This window comes from Chamaea fasciata, unplaced genomic scaffold (genome assembly GCF_029207755.1).
Source record: "Chamaea fasciata isolate MVZ Bird 193981 ecotype frontalis unplaced genomic scaffold, bChaFas1.0.hap1 SCAF_6, whole genome shotgun sequence".
NCBI lineage: Eukaryota > Metazoa > Chordata > Aves > Passeriformes > Sylviidae > Chamaea > Chamaea fasciata.
The window spans coordinates 65,363,900-65,386,911 of record NW_027094091.1 but is presented as its reverse complement, the minus strand read 5'-3'; the positions used below and the strand labels follow the sequence as shown (position 1 = coordinate 65,386,911).

The window sequence follows — 23,012 nt, the reverse complement described above, 5'->3', positions numbered from 1 at the left end:
TCCGCCTGTCCGCCTGTCCGCCTGTCCGCCTGTCCGCCGCTGGGGGGCGCTGCCGGCCGGGGCCGAGCGGCGCGCGGCTGGCGGAGGGGCGGGGCGGGGCGGGGCAGGCGCGCGGCGGGGCGGGGCCATCAGCTTCCCGCGCGCGCGCGCGCGCGCGCCCCACGCCCGAGTGTCCCGCGCGCGCACGCGCGCTCGCCTGGCCCGCGCGCGTGAGGCGCGTCCCGTCCCCTCCTGTCCCGTCCCGTCCCGCCCTTCGCCCTCCCTTCCTCCTCCTCCTCCTCCTCTTCTTCCTCCGCTTCCCGCTCCTGCCCCCCCATGTGGTGTCTCAGCGCCGGCAGCGCTTTGGGTGAGCAGCGGGTGACCTTCGCGGGCCGGGCGGAGCGGGGTGGCCGTGGCGCCCGCCCGGGGAGCGGCGGTGGCGGTGGCGGTGGCGGAGCGGTCCCGCTGAGGGCAGGGGCTGCCGGAGCGGCTCGCCCTCACGGCACTGCCCGCCCCGCGGGGAAGCCGACGGGGGCGGAGGGGCCGCGGTGGCCGTGGCCGTGTCCCGCCTCCCGCCGCCCCTGCCCGCGGGCGCTGGGGCAGCGCCGGGTCCCGCCGGGCGGGCTTGGAGGGGAGGATGGCAGGGATTTGGGATCGGGGGTCCCACCTGCCCCCTTCGAGGGCTCGGGTCAGGTGTGCAGGGAGCTGCTCGCAGCCCTGCTTTAGGCCCCGTTGTTTATGCTCCGGCTCCTGTGTGTCCATCCCGTTTTCTGGAGTTATTGCGGGGCTTTGTGTCTGCCCTGCCGGGACTGCTTTATGATTGCTTTGATTTTCAAGCAGTCATTTCTTCTATGAGAAGAGGACCTGGCGTTCATTGTAAGAGAGGTTTTTTAAATAGAGAGGGAGGGTAGGGAGGTTGGCAACTCCGCCTTCTCAAACAGAGCCTCCGTGGTTTTTCCAGGTTGGCTGCTGGGTGGGTGCTTCCTCACGTCCATGTATAGAATAGAAACCACACTGTGGGCCTTGAGTGAAGTCCTCGTATTCTTTCCAGGGGTGTTTTTCTCGTAACTGGAGCTGTTTGCAGGGGTAAAAAGCAACAGCTGACCTTTTATGTGCTGGATTTTGCATGAATTTATGTGTGTGTTTCTATGTTTCTTCTTAGTGTGCTTTTGTATCCGCTGCAGTTTCCATTCACAGATCGCGCTGTGTAAAGCTTTCTGTGTTAATATATTCATTCAAGATTCTTAACACAGATCCTGCCCCTCGGGCCACACAGCTCCAGAGCATCTTTGTCAGGTCACTGCTTCCAGCTGAGCTGCCTCACACTGGGATCGGGATGTGCCGTGTGTGCTGTCAAGTTTCGTTCTGCAACAGCCCTTTCCTGATTCTTTCACCCATTTCAAATCCTCGCTGCTGAAATACTTCTGTTGATGTGAAATGATAAAATTCCAGCTTCCAGCAGCTGGATTTGCCTTTCCTGGCAGTAGAAGTGTTTGTGGTTGTCTTGCCGTACATGTAGGCGTGGATGGACAGTGAGTGAAGCATGTCCTGCCCTTTTGGTACAGAGATGCAGTAGGGGCCAGTCTCCCAAATTTTTTGTCTCAATGGTATTTCTGAGAAGTTCTATGCAGCATACTTCACACACTAGGAATATTTTTTTAAAATTTGTTTTAATGTTTCCTGTACTCTTTCCAGTAGTACTTTTATCTCAATTCTGATTAATTGAAATATCTCAAGTTACTTGAGAGTCTCCATTCCATCAATGGAGCAGCAGAGAGGATGAGGCAACGCTTTTGCCTCAATCAATATTACATTCAATTATAATGTACTTGCCTAGAAAGTTGTTTTGGCACTCCCTTGGTGCAGCAGAGAGCTTGTTAGGCCAGACTTTGGACTCAAAGCAAAATCTACATCTTCATGTTTTTAAAACACTATGACTTTCTGTTCATTTCATGTAATTATTTTTCCCCTGTAATGACTGAACCATCCCAGAGCCATTGTGGCTTTCTAGCATGCTTGTTCTAAAACTCAAGTGCCTATAATTTCTGTTTTGATAGTAATTTATTCTAGGTGTTAAAGAGTTTTTTTTTTGGGTTTGTTTTTTTTTTTCTGTACATTGATTCTTAAATGTTGGCTTTCTAGAAGTGCAGAGAGATGTTTTTGTTAATCTGACCACGGTTTTGCCTTGTTAATGTCAAACAAGTTTCTTTTTAAAAACCGCCTTATTGGAGTGTGGCAGAATAAGTGCTTTTGGATGAAAATAAAATTGCAGAAAACCCACAAATTAAATCACACTATTTTGGAGTGTGAGGAGATTATTGAGTACATTTAGTATGGGGGAGATGTGGAAATACCAGAAAATGCCTGAAGTGAACTTACTAATGAAGTGTTTGATTAATAATTCTGTTATTTTCTTTGGTGTACACAGATCCTGGACTTTAATTGAGTAACCTGTATCCCACTGACCAAGAAACCAGATTTAAATTCTCCTTTTTAGTAGTGTTTGGGGTTTTTTTTTTTCTTCTTCTTCCTCGTTGGAAGAGCTCAGCAGTGGCTCCCTGTTCACTTCAGTAAGTATTGCTTTACAAATAATACTCAGCTTGCCTAAAATCTTGTTAGATTTAGCTCTGTTTGGTGTATTTGTTGAAAGAGAAATGACCCTGGCAAGGATTTTGAAGGAGGTGAAGTCTTCTGGTGGTTTAAACCCCGGCATTGTTTCAAGCTCCGTTCTGAGATGTGTTTATGTCAGCCCACACTGACTGAAGGGTTTTGCCATCGTGGCTCTGTTGAGGGGACAGAGATCAGTGCTGCTCTTTGTTTAATCACTTCAGGTAAAGTACAGTTAGGACTGGCTGAAGATGTGGTTTTGATGTAGTCTTGCCTTGTCATCAGTGGTGTAATGAATATCTGATTTTAATTAACATTTTAAATTCCTGCATGTTGTATCAACTGCCTTTATATTTTGTCCAAAATGAAAAGAGTTGACCTGAACAGCCAGGTTAACTTTCCTGGAATACATTAGATGGCTTTTCCTTAATGCAGAAACCAGAATAAGACATTCCTTTGTATTACAATCCATGAATTTGCCACTCATGTAGACTTTCATTGCCTTGCTTTTCCCTCTGCTTTTTCCCTAGATGACAGTGTGCTGCTAATGGGTGTAAGTAAATTAGATGTCTTGTACAGAAAGCTTCTCCTCACCAAACTTTTCATCAGAGGATGGGGAAAGCCAGAGGATCTGAAAAGGTGACTTGTTAAAAAGTAACAGCGTAAATGATATGTTACATTAAAAGAAAAAAAAAAACAACCCTTGAGGTAGCAACAGGAATTGCTATCCTGTATTTAAAATACCAAAAGTGTTTAAGTTGTTTCTGTTCAAGAGATCGTGGGTTTCTATGCCAAGGGAGTAACTGGATTTAAAAAAAGAGGCTCTTGAGAGAATGTCTGTGTGTCCAACTATGTTTTTACTTATGTTTATCTGATGACATACTTCAAACAGCATTTTCTTCCAAGACAGAACTTGATGAATTTCTGCAGAAGACTTGTTTCTGTTTAACATTAAAGTGGCTCTTGCTATCTTTCTGTAACTTCCTAGTTTTAAAAGTGTAAGATTTGATCAGAAGTTTCTCTCACAGCCCAAAGCAGTAAACTCATGCTTTGTAGATGTCCTGAAAATAAGAAAGAAATGGAAGTACCTCTTAATTTTTAAGCATTTGATTCTTTTTATTAGTTATTATTGAGATTATCAGCTGAAAGTTGAGCATTTGTATTTCTTAAGTATAAAAATGGAGTGACAATATATATATTCTGCATTGTGCAGTATTTAAACAGGAAATGATAAACCTGCATATAATAAGCTCACTCTTGTGTATATGAAAATCAATAAAGAAAACTTTGAAAACTACTGAAATAAAATTTTGTGCACTGGATAGCAGTGGAGTTTTATGGGAGCTTTTTTTTTTTTTTTAAAGTCCACGTGAAAGATCTGATCTGGAAATGGCACTTGGATTCTTTTTGTGTCTCTCTTCAGTTGATTTTTTCTCTTAAGCAGCAGAGTTTCCTGCAGAATGAGAATGTTGGCTTTGATTGGAATAACCAAAACCAGTGGGGTTTGTTTTGATTCCTGCATTTCTGGATTTTATTCCATGTGTGTATCCAAAATGGGACATTTTAATGTTACCAAACCCTTCTGTTTTAGAGCCTTTTGGGCTCTTAGGGGGACACAGTGAAGTTTCAGTGTCCCATCTCCATCTCTGTGCACTTCCAGGGGTGTCTCTACACAGGGAGCCTCTGATGCTGCTGCTCACCAGTGCAAGGCTTGCCTGGGCTCTGCAGGGTGATCACACCCACCAAATGCCAACAGGGGAGTGTTGCTGCTGGTAACTGAGAGCAGCTACAGTTCCTCCTTCTTCATGCAGGGGAAAAACCCTCTCCCACCACATCAAAAGGGGTGGGGGAAGCAGGAGGCAAGCTTGCTGGTCTGCAAAGGGGAAGTTTTGTTCTGTGTTGCCCTTAGCTGGGCTGAATATGAGCTGTTCCCCAGCATCACCTGGATGAAGAAGGAAGAATGCTGCCTCCTCCTGACTCCTCACATTTGTGGGAGGAGGGGTTTTATTTTTGTTAATTCATCACTGTGAAACTCCATTATTAAATTTTTTATACTCCAGGCATTATCTGAGATTGAATGACAGACTACTCTGCCTAATCTGAATTTTTGTGTGCACACTCTTGATGTGATGAATGTTAATATCCTAACTCTTTGTCCTCAGCTCATTAGCAAGGGTTGAAATTCCTTAGCAGAGGCAAGATTTAGCTTCAGTATCCACCTAACTATAGAAAAAAAATACATAAATGCAGTATTTTTAGAAGATTTATAATAAAACTAAACATCTCTGTTTAGTTTACCCTCCACACCCACATCTCACATCTTTCCCTTACTTTCTCAGAAATACTTAATGCACTTGCTGTTTTCTATAAGAAAAGCAAAGGTTATAAAGTAGAGCTATTTTTGTGTGTGGTGATGAACTGGATTTTCTCTCCATTCTTTGGTTTTTCTGTGGTATTAGGGAGGTGAACAGGTCATTCCTCTGTACTTTCCACTCAAAACTGTTCTACCTTGTCAGGCAAAGTGTGTATTTATGAGCATAGGAATGAGCAAGTTATGGAGTGTTTAAGGTTGAAAGGGCCAATTTGAGGGCATCAAGTCAAAATCCCTGTTGAAAACAAAGCTGACTTCATTTCTTCAAGTCACTTGGCACCCCATTCACTTGAAAGGCACTTCATCCGTTGAGGATTAAGATCATTTATAGTTTCCCAGGGCTATTTTTTATGTGCTTAACTGTGAAAGCAATCTTTCCCTTTGTTCCAGGAGGGATTTCTTACACTGCAGCACACGACCATTGCCTCTTCAGTGTTTATGTCCTTCAGTAATCTTGTCCTCTCACTGTACACCTCTGAAAAGAGGTTTCTTTGTTGGTTTTTTTTTTTTTTTTTTTTTTTTTTTTTTTTTTTTTTTTTTTTTAATTTACTCTATGTGGCTCTGTAGCCCGTTTAAGTAAGAGAAGAAAGCAACCAGCTTTGCCTCTTGGCTTTCTGTTCCCCAGCAAGGTACCTGAGACTTTTTTTTTTTAATAACTTAAAAGCAGCCCATGGTAGCTACCTACCCCATGGTGGCCCGATTGAATCTGTGAATGCAAAACTGGCTTCATAACTTTTGTTTGTGGCTTACTTTAGCTCCTGAAATTTTATATAAATATGTCTCTTCTTTTTTTTTTAGATTAAAAGTTGAATCTTCTCTACTTGTTTCCTTTCAACAGAATAGTTGAGTTCAGAAAGATTATTGGGAACAGAGAAAAATGCCAGACGCTGGTTTCAAAAGATTACCCAGTGTTCATTGACAAGGTACTTCAAAATAAATAGTTATGTGATTTAACTACATTTATTTATAATATATTTATATATAAAGTGAAATAACTTGGTACTTAACACTAGGCTACTTTTATAGGCTACTAGAAGAGAATGGGAGGAAATAGAGACTAAAGCAGTGCCTGTACAGACACTTTTTTTTTCCTTTTTATTTCCCCAGTAGTACAATAGTTGGGCAGTGAGGTGGCAAATGTTAAAACTCAGAAAGGGTTCAAAACCTAATCTGTGGTATTGAATATATTTAAAATGGGACAGCATTCCACCTTGCTTTGAATCCTGTAAAAGGTTATTTAATAAAAGCAAAGTTGAAAAAAAGTGGTTTGACCCTGTTGATACCGTGTGTCCCTATTTTTTCAGAGGAGGCCTCAGCTTTGGGGTTATTTAGGCTAGTATTTTATCCTATACCAAATTCTACTTTAAGAGTTTTGTTTTCAGAGCAAGTTAAAAACTGACATAATATTTATTGCTATTGTCCCATTCTTTCTGCAGGTTGAGGGGCAATCAGACTGTAAAATCCTTGAGGGGCACTTCATTTCCCCCCTGGCTCATTGTGTCCCAGGAATCCTGCCAGTTGAGTCTCTTGTAGCAAGGTAAGAGAAACCAAGAGGTATTTCTGAAATTTGTGCTGCAGAGAAATAATGGTCTGTAAGTACTTTTATTGTGCAACTAATTGGTTGTAAGGCAAACAATCTGTAAAATCTTATTCATGTGATAGTGCACGATATGTCTTAAAAAATCCACTAGCAAAATACTACTTTTGTTGTTTTGTTTTGTTTTAATTTAGAAATCATATTGCTCAAAGCTGTGAAATACCTTGAGTTTTTTGAATTATTGGGGTTTTTTTTCCCAAATGAGGGGGATGTTGGAAATGAAGAACAGCAGTTATTGTTTTAAATGTAGCAGGAAAAGCTGTTTATATCCAAGCATATTATGTTGTGTTTGAAGGAGCCATTCCAGCTTTCCAGTCCCATTGAATACAAAAACTGTGTGTGTGATAAAGTAACAAGCTTATTTTAATGTAGCCAGAAAATCTGGTTCCTTTCTTACTTGGCAAATAAAAAACAAAACCAAAACAAAAAACCAACAGCAGCAACAACAAAAAAAAAACCCAAAACCAAACAAATTAAAAACAAAACCACACATAATAGGAAACAACACAAAACAAAGTATTCTCACAGAAAGCTGGAGGTTCCCTAACAGTGCTGGTTTCACACTAACACTTTTTTGCAGATGAGGAGTGGGTTTGCAAAGGGAGCAGAATTTCTGTTTGCTTTTAGTTTTGAGCTGAACTGTCATGATTTTTTTTTTTTCCCCAGACTTGGTTTGTTTAATCACATAAACATAGAAGTTCATCAGCTCAAGTTGATACTGATGATGTAAATTTTGTCAGTAATACTGGTTGGTGTTTTTCACATGTGTGCTTAAGGATGTGACATTGAGGACTGTGAGAAAAAGGTTGATAGTCCAGAAGTCAGTTCTGTTCCACCTCTCTACTGCTTAAAGAAACAAACTGTCTGGTAACATTACCAAACTAATTAATATACTCATTGTTTCCTTATCTGTGTTCTCTTGTGCTTGGTAGCCAAGTTATGATAATTGTTACTTTGGCCAGTGTTGTGACAGTTTCAAAAAGCTGTACAAATTTTCCTCAAGATGGTGTGAATGTATTTCCTGAAGTGTAACATTCTTGTAGGTAACAGTGCTCCATCTTGTGGGGAAAATAGTGGCGGCTCAGAAGGGATTTTTTTTTTCAGTAGTTTAGACTGTATGTAAGTAGCAGCAGAAGACATTAATTGATTGATGTTGAGCATATAGAATAATTTCATGGTTTGTATGTTGGGGCTTTGATTTTTTTTTTTAATTTTTTTTTTTTTTTAATTGCCCATCTTAATCTTCAATTTCAGCTGTTGTGCCTTCAGGAGAAAAATAGCAATGATGCCTAGGAGAGCTGGAACATGCTTGTTTAGGCTGCTCATTATCTGAAGTTGCATTTCCCCACTCTACAAAGTTTAAATTGTGATGATGAGGTAGTAGTCTTTTTTAGGAACATGATCTTTCATCTTGGCTCCTTTTCTTGTTTGGCCTTTCTTCTGTCCTGCTTTCAGATTCCTTTGTTTGCTGAATCTGTTCATGAAAAATGATGTTGCTGAATTGCTGGCAGTTTGCCTGCATGAGTTACAAATACTTCTGTTGTTTTGGTTTTGTTTCTTTTAATTAATTCCTCTTGATGCAGCTCGTTAACAGATATTCTTACTCTGCTAAAATAGGTGTTCATTTCTCACAGGTTTCAGTTCATCATACCCAGAAGATGGAATGGCAAGCACAGACCTGTGTGCATTCATTTAGCAGGCACTGGAGACCATGTGAGTGCGCAAAATGTAAAATGGATATGGAGAAATTCAATCATCAAATTTTGCCTTTTTACCTTTATTGTTTGTACATCTTGCCTTTAGCACTTCTGGAGGAGACGCACATTAATGGCACGGCCAATGATTAAAGAAGCCTGCATGGCTTCCCTGCTGCTAGAAAATCCTTACTATATCCTTTTGTGGAAAACACAACAGCTATTCCTAGTGTCCACACTCATAAAATACCAACTTTTTGGCATCCAGTGGGTAGAAGAAAAAAAAATTATGACCATTATGTGAAACACAATTCTATGGTAACTCAGGTAACTTCTGAGAAATTTGTTTTTACCACTTCAGATTTGGGTGGGTTTTTTTAAAAAAACAAGTAAGTTTTGTTCTGTCATCTTGTACAACAGTTTTATTCTGTTTCATTAAATAGGAGCTCGGGTTACACTTTTTTCCTACCCATATATCTGACAACAGTAAAATGTTGCAAACTGCACCATTGAAATAGATTGAATTTAATTTAGTGACAGTTAAACACTGGGAGTTTAAATTCCAAATTTCAATTAATTCATGCTATTTATGCATATTATTTATTTCATCTATTTTTCTTTAAATGACCAGTTTTGATAAAGCCTATTTTACTTTCTTTAACTGGAACCTTTTACATGGCTGTAGAAAACCTAAGGATCAATTGTAAGTATTCCTGTTACATTTATGGATACCGTGTTTTTAAAATACCGCTTTTCTCTTTTCCTCTTTCGAGCTAAAAGTTGTCTTAACTTTCATGGCTTCTTAAGAAAAAAACATTTCAAAAACCACTTGTAACCTGCCAATGTGAAATTGCCTGTTCTTGGCTAAAGTGCTCTGGGTGTTGTGTTAGGAGATCTCAGGGATCAGGAGAGTTTGCACAAGATGGACTTGCAGTATGGAGTGGGATACAAATATCTTGTGTGGGTATAAGCCAGGGCTGTTTTATTTTCCTGACTCACAACTGCATATACAAGTGTTGCTGTTATATCTCAGTCAGCTCTGAATAATCTTTGCTCAGATAGTTTATTTCCATTATGATTGCTAGGATTTTGCTTTTTCAAGATCTTTTTAAGGATTTGCAGACATGAATAAATCTAGTGTTGATTAGTTGTTAGGATGCTATGCAATATTCAGTATTTTACAGGATTTGTTTCTTCAGTCAGTTTCTTAAATTGGAATTTGGAAGCCTAATTAGGCAGTCTTGGTTTTTTACTTCTTACATTTTCCAAACCACAGACATATTATCAGAATTCAACAGGATGTGTGTCTGAGGCAAAGCTTTTAGCCTCCCAATATTTCTGAAAGTCCAAATGTGAGTTGGTGTTTTAATCCTTTTTATTCCTAACTCAGACATTTAACATGGCTAGAAGATACAGTGAAGCATTGTTTGTAGGATTCTAGGAAAGTGACAGGAGAAAACATGTGCTGGAATACATCCATTGGTGGGTTAATTTCCAGTTATGGGCAACCTGATGCAGAAGAATAAATTAAATAACTCTGTTCCCAGTTGTCCAGTGTGTCAGGAGTGTTTCAAGGTGGGGGGTGCTCAGTCTAATGCCCCAGCAGGTGATTGTCACCCTCCAATAGAGGGTTACACAGCACCAGTGTAACAGGTTACAGTGTTCAATAAACACAGCAGCTGCAGAGGGCTGAGCAATCTCATGAAGCTGTAGGAAGGAATTGCTGTAAATGCTGCTCTGCACAGCCATGTTCATTTCTGTGTGACTTCACAGTGAGCTTTGTCCTTGTGCTTCAGAGTGTCACAAATGTGACGGTGGCATTCTGGCAGGAGAGGCCAGGAACCCTTTGTAACCTGCCTGTGCTACTGAAAATACTCAGTCCTCCTCCCCTAGTTAGAGGTCTATTAGTTTTAGAGTCCCTCTGATGGCTCAGCCAAATAGATTTCTACTATTTTTGTGTGTCTTCTGTGTTTTAGTGCTTTGCAGTGCACTGCCTGAATTTCTCAATACCGTGACAAACTTCCCACTTTACAGTTTCAGTCTCACAGTGACACTGATGAGTGCTTCCAAAGCTGACATACTGATTGCTCTTCAAATGTTGTGTGCAATTTTTCAATGATGTAAAACAGGTAAATAAGAAAAAAAAACCCACCTTGTTTCTGCAAACGAGCTAGTGTATGCCTAGGACTGTATCACTTTGATTCTATTTCTAAAATATCTGTTACAACTTCACAGGACAGAATATTGCTACTAATGAGAGCTAATGTTGGTAATCGTTTCCAAAAGACCAAGCTGTCAGTGATACCACATTTAAAGCATAGGCAGGTGCCTATTTCTAGTCCCCATTTGGATGAAAAATTACAAGTGCCAGAAAATCTGGGCTTGCTTTTTCCTCCTGTTGAATCAGCAGGAGTTCAGCTCCAGAATTCTCTGGGGTTGTGATGAAGCTGTGTATAAAAGTATGTATAGAATGATAAGAACTGTCAGAGTCTAATCTTAGAAAAATAAACCCTCTCTTTTCCTTTTCTGGGGAGAAAAGACGGTCATGTTTAAAAAATGTCTCGGACCTGTTTGTGATGGGAGGAGCTCTAATTCTAGAATCGGCAGCTCTTTTGCACTGGCTAGAGAGAGAAGGCTATGGACCACTAGGGATGACTGGAATATCCATGGGAGGACATGTAAGCTTTTATATCTCCTCTTCAGTAATTTCTGTTTTAACTTGTCATCTGATCATGTAGCATACGGAAATCATTTGTTTTACAGCGTTGATCTCAGAAGTGCTTTAAAATAAACGCTTAGAGTCATGAGAAACAAATTGTTGGCACTTCTCATGTTCTGTGGTGCTGAATTAGTGTAATCCTTAATATGTACTGACAAATCACAGAGCCCTTTGTCAGCCATCTCCCAGCAGGCTTAATAAGAATATAAACTTCTCACATAATTGTTTTTTTTCCACAAGGGTGGGGGGCAGCAATGTTTGCTGAAAGAAAGTCTGTGCTGATCGATTGCTGATTCTCCCTCTTTCCCTCCTTTCTTCTTGCTTAAACCTTTGTCTTTTAATGCATTGTGTGAAATACCCCCCCTTTGTAGGCATGTTGTAAAATTGAGGTGACTTTTGGTGTCAGTGATCATTGGTACTGATCAGAGATTTCTGTGCTAAAGTGGGTAACAATGTGCATACTCAAACCAAACCAGCAGTGTATCACTAAGGTGCTTGAAAGACTAAAAACACACAGTTAAAATGTTCCTGCTTGTGTCTCTGCAGATTATCACAGCTCTGTGAGACACAGGTGCAAAGCTTATTAAAACAGCATACCTTACTCTGTTTGTTAGGAGCTGTGTAAATAATGTTGGTAATGGTTGTGTTTCCCAAAAGGAAAATATTGCCCTAAAGCACAGCTTTCTAACTGTAAATGTCATAAATGTACAGAGCACCTCTGGTTTAAACAACATCAGCCTGCCGAATCAGAAACTTCTGTGAACTAAGTGATATTTGATGCTGATCCTCTACAGAGTGTGTTTTACAGTGGAAGGTTGTAAGCATTGATTCAGTTCTACTACTGGAGAGAATCAGAACATAGATGTGTGGTGTTCTTGTAAGTTTTTATTAATAAAAATAATTAGAGTACAATTATAGTTCAGTTGCAAAAATCCACTTATTAGAACATCTAGAGCAGACACGAGGTGTTTTGTATTAATAAAACTTGTCAAGAGCATATATATGGAATTCTGTACATCGGATTTACTTGCTCTGGCTTTTTCTGGGATAAACAGAACAGTCACAAAAATCTGTTCTGAGAACTGATGCAAAAGTAATAATTCAAACTTAAAGGACAGAAAAAGTGTTTAACGTGTTGAATTACTTTTCCTTCAAATTTTGTTTCTTGTATACAGATTTTGGAAGTATAAAATTTTAAATAGTCCTTCTCATAGATTTTCTTTGCTTTGCCTTGAAATAAACCTGCAAGAGCTTGGTAGAAAGCTTTATAGAAGTTTTTTTAATAATGTTTTTAAACAACTAATGGCTTGTATTAGGTTTTATAATTATAATAATAATTAATGGATTACAAATAAAATTATTGAATTGTAATTGTAATTAATGGAATATTTAGTGAATATCCCATTGGGAATTCTTATAACCAAATCCCATTCAGCCTTGAGGTGAGTCCTTTCCAGAGCAATGTTTATTTTAAAAAAATCACTGGAGACTAGATAGTAACTTCTAAATAGGTGAAAGTATATCCAGCTGCCACAGTCCTTAACTCTTTGGCACCACTTGTTTCATAAATACCATGTAAACAAAGAAATTGTAGAGGAGAGAGCTCTTTTTACCATATTGTGAATTCAATATAAAAATGTGTAATAAGTGCCTTTGATTCTAGATGGCTTCACTGGCAGTGACAAACTGGCCTAAACCATTGCCATTGATTCCTTGTCTCTCCTGGTCAACAGCCTCTGCAGTCTTCACTACGGTAATTAACAAATTACAAACCAGATTTTTGTTAATAGATTAGATTATGATCAGAAATATAAGTTAAAAGGTTTGGGCTGGCCACAAGGGAGGTGGCATTCCATGTCCTGTGTTATAATATGTGCTTGTGCTTTGAGTGCAATAATTTTGAGAGCTGTCTGGGAACAGAATTCCACTGGAAAAAATCAGGAGAGGAGCAGGTCAATTTCCTGCGTGTATCATTATTTTAGAATGACCTCTGGGTTTCACTTGTGTACTGAATGCTTTTGTTCGTTGTCTCAGGGTGTGCTGAGTAAGGCAGTGAACTGGAGAGAGCTGGAGAAACAGTATTTTACACAAACTGTGTATGAAGAAGAAATCATTCAAATGCTTGAATATTGTGGAGTAAGTATGGTTTGTTTTACCTATCTGTTAATATTTACATGTGCAAATCTTGCAAATAATGCAACTTCTTTTTACTTCCATTAAAAGTAGACAATTGTTAGCTAGAACATACTGGCATGTTGTTTCTTTGTGCTGTGGTAAATTTAGTCTTTGAAGGAAAAACCTGAGAAACAAAACTAATATTCTGGTTGTATAACAAGTTTAAAGTGCAGCCCTTGCTACAAGTTTTTCCTTTGATCACACTTAGTGTAATCTACAACATAAAATGTATTCAATCAAAATTCTGAGAAATGCCTTTTTTTTTTTCCCCCTTTAAGATTATTTCCTTTGTGATAATTCTTTTTCTAATGCCTCACAGCAGGAGAAGAGGACCTGGGCTGCAGATAGTTGTTACTTGGGCACTTGCCATTTTTAAGTCTTATTTACTCCAGCAACACTAATGAAAAGAGGAAACATTTTTAAAGAAGTTCAGCTTGTGTCTCCCTAGTATTTAGAGACTGTCAGTTTTTCAGTCCTAAACATAACATTAGACCTGGTCACATATGTTCATTTTTCTGTTATTATTATTATAATTAGGTCATTTAAGCTTAAATGACTGTAATTACAAATTCAGAGTTTAATATAGAAAGAAAAACAATAGTTTATATTGCAAGCTTCTTTGTATGTAAGTACCTCCTGCATTTTTTTAAACTGACAGAAAGGTAGAATGAAATTATCAAGATGTTATGATGATCAGAATTTAATTGAATGACTTGCAAGCTGAAAATAAAAGCGAGCAGTGCTGGTAGTGTATTTTTTAATTTTTTTAAAAAATTATTGTTATGAGTTTATCTTAAAATTAACCAACTGGTTTAAGGGAGAGACTCTTAATTGTTGTCTTTGTTTAGACGGATTCTTTCAAGATGGGACAAGACTTTGTGAAGAACTTCCCTGACAGTGTGGACAGTCTGGCAGACATGGATGTGACTTCCAGAATATTCAGCTTTGAGTCCTTGAATGACACTGTATCCAAGGAATCTGTTCACAGCTTTGCCACAAACAGAAGTGCTCTAAGTGCCTCTTCAGAAAGACTCTTAATGCAGGATGCTCCTAAAATGCCGTGCATAAATCAAACCTTTTCCACCAGTAGCAGCAGCAATAAAAACTTAACCAGCCCACAAGGACACAGGATAAATAGCAGGAGGAGTGACACTTTACAAAGAGAATCCTTAATGTTCATGAAGGGAGTAATGGATGAATGTACCCACGTAGCTAACTTCCCAGGTATGTACCTCTTCGTTTCAATGTGCACTTTGGAAAGCTGAATAAAATACAGTGGAGGGAAAGGTATTTTCTTCATTCTCCAAGTGTAAACCTGCTGGCAGCTTTGCTGAAATATGGAAATATTGTGAGCATTATTCTGTCGCATCTATTTACTGCTCCATTTCCTAATTGTTTTTCTGTTCCTTCTTGATGGCCAACTAATGACAAAGTTAATTAAAAGGTTGCCTCTCAGTATCTTTGCACATTTTTCTCCTCTGCCTTGCTGTGGGTTTTTTCAGATACGAGTTAGTGCAAATTTCTAAAGGAAGAAAACACCTGTGTGATGTAAGTAATACCTAGGTCGATTTAATCTTAATTATTCTGCTAATAAGGATTTTCAAGCAGAAATCTGATACTGACTTCAGATGGAAAGTCGCCTGCATAGCTGAGCACCAAGCTTGAATGGTATTGCCAGTAAAAATATTTTGAGGGTCCTTCTGCGCTGCTGCAGGCTGGTGAATACTGTTTCCCAGAAGAGACATGGCATGTAGGGGGAGCTGTAGTCCAGCATTCCTTGGCGTTCAGGACAAACCGTCTCCAGCAAGGCAAACAAGTGATTGCTCCCTAGAGCCGCCTTAAAAGGTTCCCCTGGAGTGGGGGCTCGGAATTCCTTTTGTAGCAGTTCATGGTGCTGTGCATGAACCTGCTGAAGGCACCTCCTACAACGTGCTCTGACTTCAGACAGACTTGTCTTTTAGTGTCAAAGCTTTATTGATACTGAGCCCCCTCATTTCTTAATTCTGGCATTCAGTACTCCATTGGTACAAGTGTTTAAGTTCAAACAAATGTTAAAAATAAAAGGAAACACACAACAAAAGGAATCTACACTAGTGTAGATTCTTTCACTGCTAGTCAGAGATGTTTTGTGATGAGTACCAGTGAAGTGCTTTCCTTAAAGCTTTTAAAGTTATTCCAGTAGACAGAAAAAGCCCTGTTAGTTTTATTCTATGTACAGACTTTCTTGTTTATCTAGACTTAATCCAGGTATCACTTAGCTAAGCACTGATCTCTCCTGAAACTTAAAAGGATCTAGTGATCCTGATGCACTTGTCAAAGTGTTGGAGCCCATTGTGTCAATAGTCTCCCAGGTCTCGTCATTCTCTGGGAGACTTTGCATCCCCTGCCAGGGTATCCTTGGAGTGAGGCCAGAGAGGAGCTTCAGAAAATCTGCCTAATGCTCAGATTTCACGGAAAATTGAATGGAAGACTTGAATTTATCTTAGCATTGCATATTCTCTATGTTTAATTTAGTATGAAAGAAGGAAGGGTTTAAATTATTTGTCACACCCCACTGCCAGACGTCTTGGCTGGTCACTCTTTAACATACCACATATTTTCTTTTTGAAGGGAGAAATGTTCTGTGTTCAACGTGATTTTGGTGCTATTTTTCTCAACATCATATTGGTGTTATTCCTGCTAGTAATCTGATTGGTGCAGGTCTGGTTATGAGTAATAAATATGTATAGCAATATGTTGGGATTTTTATGTTGCAAGTAAACCATGTAGGAAACAGGAAAGAAAGTGAACATAGGCTGTACTTTCTGACCTCTTGTATGAAAAGTTGTCTTTTTTTCTCCCTGAGGGGAAAAAAATATATGAAACTTCTACTCTGTTGAATTTCATAGTTCTTTTTTGCCAATAAAAAGGACTCTCAAAGCACTGACATGAATGCTATAGAGTTTTGTTGATAAGAGGGAAGAATTTTCCTGTCAACTTCACAAGTCTTTGAGGAATTTCTGCTCTAGGGGTGGGAAGGGTAAGGTTAGTTTGTTTTTCCACTGATGGCCTCACTACTGTAACATCAAAAACCAGATGAATTCTGCTGGAGACTTTAGAACATGTAATTTAATTAAAACTTCTAATAATTTATTTTTTTGGTGAAAATAGCATTTTGGCAACAGACATCTCAGCTGTTGTCTTTCTATTTTTCTTACCACAGATGAATTCAGTTTTTGCTTTGTTTTCCTTTAGTTCCAGTTGACCCAAGTTTAATCATAGTAGTACAAGCCAAGGAGGACGCGTACATTCCCCGCACCGGCGTGCGCAGCCTCCAGGAGATCTGGCCAGGGTGTGAAATCAGGTATCTGGAAGGAGGTCATGTCAGTGCCTACCTCTTCAAACAAGGACTCTTCAGGTAAGGTGAACAGAAAAGTTTAAAATTAAATTTTAGATTGAATCAAAATGAGAGCTTGACTGTAAATAAGTAGTACTTGCATGAATTCGTGCCTTAGTAACATTAGGTGTTGATTTTCTAAAGACAGTTATGTAAATCAGTTTTATGAATGCAGTTCTCTAGTTTTCAAAACGTTAAATACTTGTGCTCTTAATTTTAAAATACAGGGAATTAGGAAGACTATACACACCATTTTGGAAGTCTAAGGAACAACAAAAAGAATAGCGCTATATTGGGTCAATGTATGCTGACCAGTAGTTTATTACAACTTCAGCCTTACTTTTATGATAGTTGCTCAAAAGTTTCAAGCTCTGCATGTCTCTGATGTGTTTTGAGTAGAAAACTCCTAATCCATCTACATTTCCACTTGCATTAAAGTTGGAAAATGGTCCCACTGATTCCTGAAACGTAAATACATTACTAGATTGAAGTGAGAGATCCCAGAAATAAAGGAAGGGGAAAATACCACCTGATACCACATTTTTATTGAACATTGTTTTGAAATTGTGATGCTAGCTTTGTAGATATATTTGTAGATATAAGGAAAGATGCCACTTATCTCTGCCCTTTCCCAAATTATACAAAATCTCTTGTCTTTTTGTTGTTCCAGGCAAGCGATTTACGACGCGTTTGACCGCTTCCTCCAGAAATACACCATGTGATCTTTCTAATGCATTCAGACTGATCTCATTTGTTATTCAGCTTACTGGAACTCATGTTTGGAAAACAAGCCTCTTGTAGTGTTGAGCAGATGGTCACTGACTGTTGTAGGTAACAATTACCAGAAGTGGTAAAGTACCAGCATTGCTTTCATTTCAACCCAGTGCCATTCTGACACAGCTGCTTCAGCGTTACCTGTGAAAAAACAACAGCAGCATCTGTCAGTGCATGAATGGTTCATGTACTCCATGCCTAATCAGATTGTGTGTTCCTTCAGTTCTGAATAAATTCTGAATCGTGTGCCAGTAGAAAACAGACCAATCAAGTATTGGAAGAATGTAAAACGTGCTGTGGGGCTAAGCTGCTCTCTTGCGTTTAGTGTCGTTTTGGTTTGTTCCAGATATCTCGGTTCCCTCTTGCTTCGTCATGGCCTTGCTCTTCCTACTGTGTTGTACCGTGGCTTTGCCAGCACTCAGCCTCTTCTGTTTGTCACTGCTTTTCTCTTCAATTATGAATTGGAAATGAGCCTTAGCAGAAGGCTCAGCATCACATCTTGCCAAGAGAGACTTTGACAATTGCAAGAAAAGTGAGAGAGAGACGTTTTCATTCAATACGTCGGTGAAGTTCTCCTGCCACTGAATTAAACTGTGCCATTACAGAAGGTTCATGTAGCAATTCATCAACCAGGTTCACAAAACTGGAATAAGTGAAAATCAAGTGTCTGGTAATTAATTGTTTACATTCATTCAGTTGAATAACATAAGCTTCCAGATTTCTTTTCTCTTTTTTTGGAATGATAGATGGAGTATCATCATTTTACTTTCTAAGCACTGGCTGATTCTAAGCAGTTAAACTGACAGCAGATTATATGGTGCTATAAAGACCTGTTGGAAATACTTCAACAGATGTCCTTTCTAAAGTGCACTCAGCACTGATATGCAAAATACACTTGCACTGTATAATTTAAAAGATACGTGAGACTAAAGGTTATTGCAACAGTTAGGTTTGCTCCTTATTTTTCAACACTTGTCTTTTTTAATTGGGTGGAAAAATAAAGAAACTTGGATTTTGAACACATTTAAGAAAATCCAAAGTCTGTTGTTTCCTCTTTTGCAATCAAAAAAGCCAACAAATTAGAGTAGAATAAAAGGTTGTCAAATACCAACTGTGTGGGTATCTCTCCACATCTTTTTTTTTTTCTTTTTTTTTTTTTTTCTTTTTTTCTTTTTTTTTTTTTCTTTTTTTTTTTTTTCTTTTTTTTGGTGGTAATCTCCTATGACATTCTTTTAAAACAAATTTGCAGAGAAGTTGAAAACTGAAACACTTCAGTATTTAGTACAGTCACTACCAGGATTACTCTGAAACAAACAGAAAAATCCAGCCATTTCTCAGGATGTGTGACTTCTGCACCTTCCCAGTCAAGCACTTTTGATCTCCGTGGTTACAGTAAAGGTTTTTAGTAGGCAGAGTATGGAGCAAACAAAGATCAGTTTATATATTCTATTGAATTTTAATCAGGTAGACAGGATTAGTAACTGTGAAGAAATCATTGTTCATTTGAAAATAAGGTGTGTTCAGATAAAAATGAAGAGCAACGATTTTGAATAACTCAAACGATGTAACATACAAAATAAATGAATGTGCAGAAGAGGTTCTAATCTGTTGGGAGTTAAATTGCTTCTTTCAAAATAGTTTTTCATCATTTCTTTGGACAGCATTGGTTTTATATATGGGGAGCAAGTGTGAAGTGACTAGCACATTTAAACACCAAATATTTGGAGGGTTTGAAATGAAATATTAGTAAGTTTACAAATTTAAAATTGAAGTCTTGACTGGCGTACTGAAAGATTCACAGGCTTTACAAGCATATTCATCAACTAAGAGTGCTTTACCACCAGTCTGCTGTTCAGCAGCTTTTGTAGCTCTCACATTTTAAATGTAATTGTGTGCTTTGTGTCCTGCTTCTGTTGCAGCTATGAGAAAGGGAGATAACTGGTGGCAAGGGAAAGGGCTTGAATAAATTCAAGAGAGAAAAGACAGATTTTGGAAAGGCCAGGAGTAAGCACAAAAAAAAATCAACTGTGCTACAAAGTATAACATGCCAAAGTCAATATTTTCAAAGCGCACAATACTGGGAATTACACAACTGATGGGAACTCTGCATCCTGAGGTTAGTGTCCCCATAGTATTACTAACAAGGTTTAACTTACCAAAAGGGCACAGAAGGAGGTTTGGCCTTACACCACTCCTGCTGTGAGAGTGGCTTTTGGGGCAAATTCTACTCCTGGTTCTGAGAGGGTCTTGTGGGACAAGCAGTGAAAGGCTGGTTTCTGACAAGAATAAGGAGTTGCACTTTGCTCTGTAACTGAAGTCGTGTTGCCAAATGTGAAAGCCCAGTAAGCATTATTTAAGGAATTTCTCAGGTTAGAATAACAAAAAAAAAAAAAGGAAAAATTAGTTCAGTGGTCTGTTTCTGCCAGTTATCAGACATAGGGAGCTGGTCTTTGAAGGGGGAATCTTGCTGTGTACATGTTTTTAACCGTTTGAAAATTGACTTTTTAAATCATATTTTAAGGTTAAATTCTAAGAAAATATAAATAATCCATTTTGGTGTTAAATGAGAATGTGGTTTTAATCCAGGAGTTGCATGAGAGAAATATTGTAATAAGGTTTCTTCCCTATAGCAGGTAAACCATTCTGTATGTCTTAAATTTATTGTAAAACTGGCCTTGGTAATATTTTGGTTTTAAATTTTTTCAATAAAAGTCCTAAAAACGTTTAGATGTGAGGTTTGTTGTTTCGGGTTTTTTTTCTCTCTTGTTAATAGATGTTCAAAATGCATCCCACTGTCATCCTGAAATCCCTTCTGTTCCTACCAGAGCTGTAGCACGAGGAGAGCAGGTAATCTACAGGACACGATAAAAGCTTCACACAACAAACACTGGGGCTGCTTTGATGTTTTTCTACATGCCTAGAAACCTAGTAAAGAAAACAAACTTGTGTCAGCTAATTAAGATACCATTGTGAGTCCAGTTTTACACTTGCCAGTGCAGAACACATCTAATAATTGTCAGATGGAGCGTTTTCTAATTTTTTCCCCAAGGCAAATAAACCGCCCCCCCAAACAACTTAAAAGGAACCACTGAGGAATATATAGATAGATAGATATAGGGATAGATCACTTGTGTTTTATTACTCCAGAAAGGTCTGCAGAAAGGAAACACTATATGAAGGAATGGAGTCTTGCTGCTTTTTCTTACTTCTTACTGGAATGTCAAATGCCTGTAATGGAGATACTGTAAACAGTATAAAAGTGAAAATCCTTGGATCCTCGGAATACTATTTTTGCTTAATAGCTGCTAACATTTTGAGGCAGGTATTTTTTTTTATTATTTCTCTTAATTGTGTTGGGTTTTTTTTAAAATGTTGATCTGAATTGCTGTTGGTTGGGCAGGGAAGTTTCTTTATCTCAGGCTGTCAGGTTCTCTGCCAGCTTGGCATTAATGATAAGTTAGAAGGAATGGAAAGGAGCTTCCTTCGGGGAGGTCTGTAACCATGTAATTCCTCCTGAATTTTTACCCAATGTGAGTAAAACGCTGCTATTCCATGCAATCCTGGAATTTGCAGTGTTCCTTGGTAGCCTTGGATGCTTCCACACAAGATAAAACACAAGCATTAAAACATAAATAAGAATTGTTATTATTTTGGTTTCATTTGGTGTAAATCAGCCCCTTTTCGAAACACCAGCATTTTAAGTACTGTGTTCCTAAAGGAGAGTTTTGCCAAAGAAGTCTGACTCACACTGCTAGAAAGTAGCAAGGAGGATAATACAAGTGGACAAAATGTGAAGGATGAGTCCTAGCAACTGTGAAAGCTTTTTATATCCTCTTCAGTCCCACTCCATCCAACAAAGTCTGCAGGAACCTCCATCCTATAGAGTTAGCAAAGCAAGTGTGGACAAAAACTTCTCAAGTGCCATGTAACTGATCAACTTTAGTGCTTCCCCCCCCCCCCCCCCTAATTAGCCTTTAATTAGTTTCCTGCTCTGTTTAGGTTCCTGCACTGTAGTGTTCCTAAATTTCTGGCTGGCCTACTCCTCTGCTTCCTCATCTTCTGACGCTTGTATGGGAAAAAGAGAAACAAGAGGTTAATCCCCTTCTTACCTGTCACATAGGTAGGGCCTCTTTACTTTCATATCACTCTAACCTCTGCTTAACTTCTGAGTCTGGGAGACCAAATGAAAGAAATGGAAATTGTTTTAGTGTGACTGATTCTCCCTTTTTCAGGAATGCATGCAATCAGCACATCCTTGATTGGTAAATCTATGGCATCCGAAAAAATCGGATTTCTTGGTATCAAAGAAAAATACCTCTAAGGGTTTGAAGATTTGCTCTTTTTTAATTTTAATCATTCTACTTTTTGTAGTCTTTCTTGAGCTGAATTTTGAAAGAAAACACCTGTCACTTTTGGTACAAAAAATGCTTAGAAGCAGGAGTGATGCTTTTCTCTATTTATGAAAATTCCTCTAATGTTTGGAGCTGAAATCTGCAATTAGAGGAATGTGCATTAACACGTATATGTGGTTTGCTCCTTGTCACATAACAATTGTAGCAGATGTTTTAATTTCAAGCCTGTACTACAACACATCATTGATTTCCAAAAGCCTTGAACAAAGCAGCAGGCACCTAGGGTTTGCTTTGAGGTAAGCTTGGACTTCCACCAGGTCATCTGATCTGCTACTGGATACACAGTTCCAGAATAATCCTAAAAATGTTTCAGTGCTTGAAGTGTCAGCCGTGGTAGGAATTTGTTGAGTTTTTGGTTGATTTGCAGTGGATTTTTTTTTTTTTTTTCTGATGAAGGGGTAAAACTCCACAGGATCTCATTACGCGGAGAACAACATTACCCTGAACAGAACATATTTTACTGCTGCAAAACACAGGAAAATTGTTCATTTGTGACACTACTTCAAAAATATTTGACTAGCTTTATAGAAGCCTATTTGGGAATTTGCTCAGTTCATTAGAGAAGTGTTGGCGTTATTTTTTTGGGAGATCTTTTGTAAGAAAAGGAGTAAAACATGGCTGAGAGAGAAATGAAAGAAATGGGAGAGGAGCAGGTGTCTTAAGGTGTAATCAAGGAGAATTGTGGGAGCACTAGGAGCTGGCAAAGAGGGAAAGAGGTGATTAATGTCGTCCTGTGGTGGCTTTCCTCACCCTGTGACCGTAGCGCTTGTAGGATAATGCAGAGGCAGGGGTGTGGGTATAACCAGTGAGCGTGGAATGGGCGCTCGTGCTGCCGTGAGGTGATTTTTCTGCGGGATTTCTGTCAGAGGAGAGACGGTGGGATGGCAGAGGTACCTGTCTGTTGGAATGATTTAACGATACGGGATTCCCTCGCTGCTGGGACCTCCAGTACGTTCCCACGCGCCTGTTGAACACGTTCTCGGGGCTGGGCCCCGCGGAGCCCGCTTGGCACCACCGAGACGCGCTCGTCCCCCCGCTGCCCACACCCAGAGCGCGGCGCAGGTGCGGGCGAGGCCTGCAGAGCCGAAATGTCCGAAAGGGGCTGGAAAACCTCCCGGCCGCGTGAGGTCACGGCGCACGGGAGAGCCCCGGGTCCCTCCCCCGCGCGGGCGGGGCCGGGCCGGCCGAGGCAGCGCGCCCGGAGCGCCGCCCGTCCCTCCGCAGGCGGCGGCGGTGGCCCCGGCGGGTCGCGGTGGCCGTCGCTTGTCGCGTCTCGGCAGCGAGCGGCCGCAGGGCAGCGGGGAGCCG

The 23,012-nt window shown here is 39.6% G+C and overlaps 1 protein-coding gene across 2 annotated transcripts; it reads left to right on the top strand.

Annotated features, from left to right (window-relative positions):
• Positions 1–255: 255 nt before the first annotated feature.
• ABHD18 (abhydrolase domain containing 18) lies at positions 256–17,275 on the top strand. Of its 2 annotated transcripts, XM_066186667.1 has the most exons (14): positions 256–346; positions 2,408–2,549; positions 3,117–3,225; positions 5,796–5,880; positions 6,394–6,494; positions 8,189–8,267; positions 8,358–8,444; positions 8,926–8,951; positions 10,788–10,926; positions 12,631–12,720; positions 13,002–13,103; positions 13,991–14,366; positions 16,377–16,539; positions 17,189–17,275. In XM_066186667.1, the coding sequence occupies exons 3-14, from the start codon at positions 3,134–3,136 to the stop codon at positions 17,238–17,240; spliced, it is 1,392 nt and encodes a 463-aa protein (XP_066042764.1). In that variant the 5' UTR covers positions 256–346; positions 2,408–2,549; positions 3,117–3,133; the 3' UTR covers positions 17,241–17,275. The 2 variants fall into 2 exon arrangements, with proteins under 2 accessions (XP_066042764.1, XP_066042765.1); XM_066186668.1 differs by lacking the exons at positions 256–346; positions 2,408–2,549; positions 3,117–3,225; positions 5,796–5,880; positions 6,394–6,494 and adding an exon at positions 7,840–7,931.
• The last annotated feature ends 5,737 nt before the right edge of the window (positions 17,276–23,012 follow it).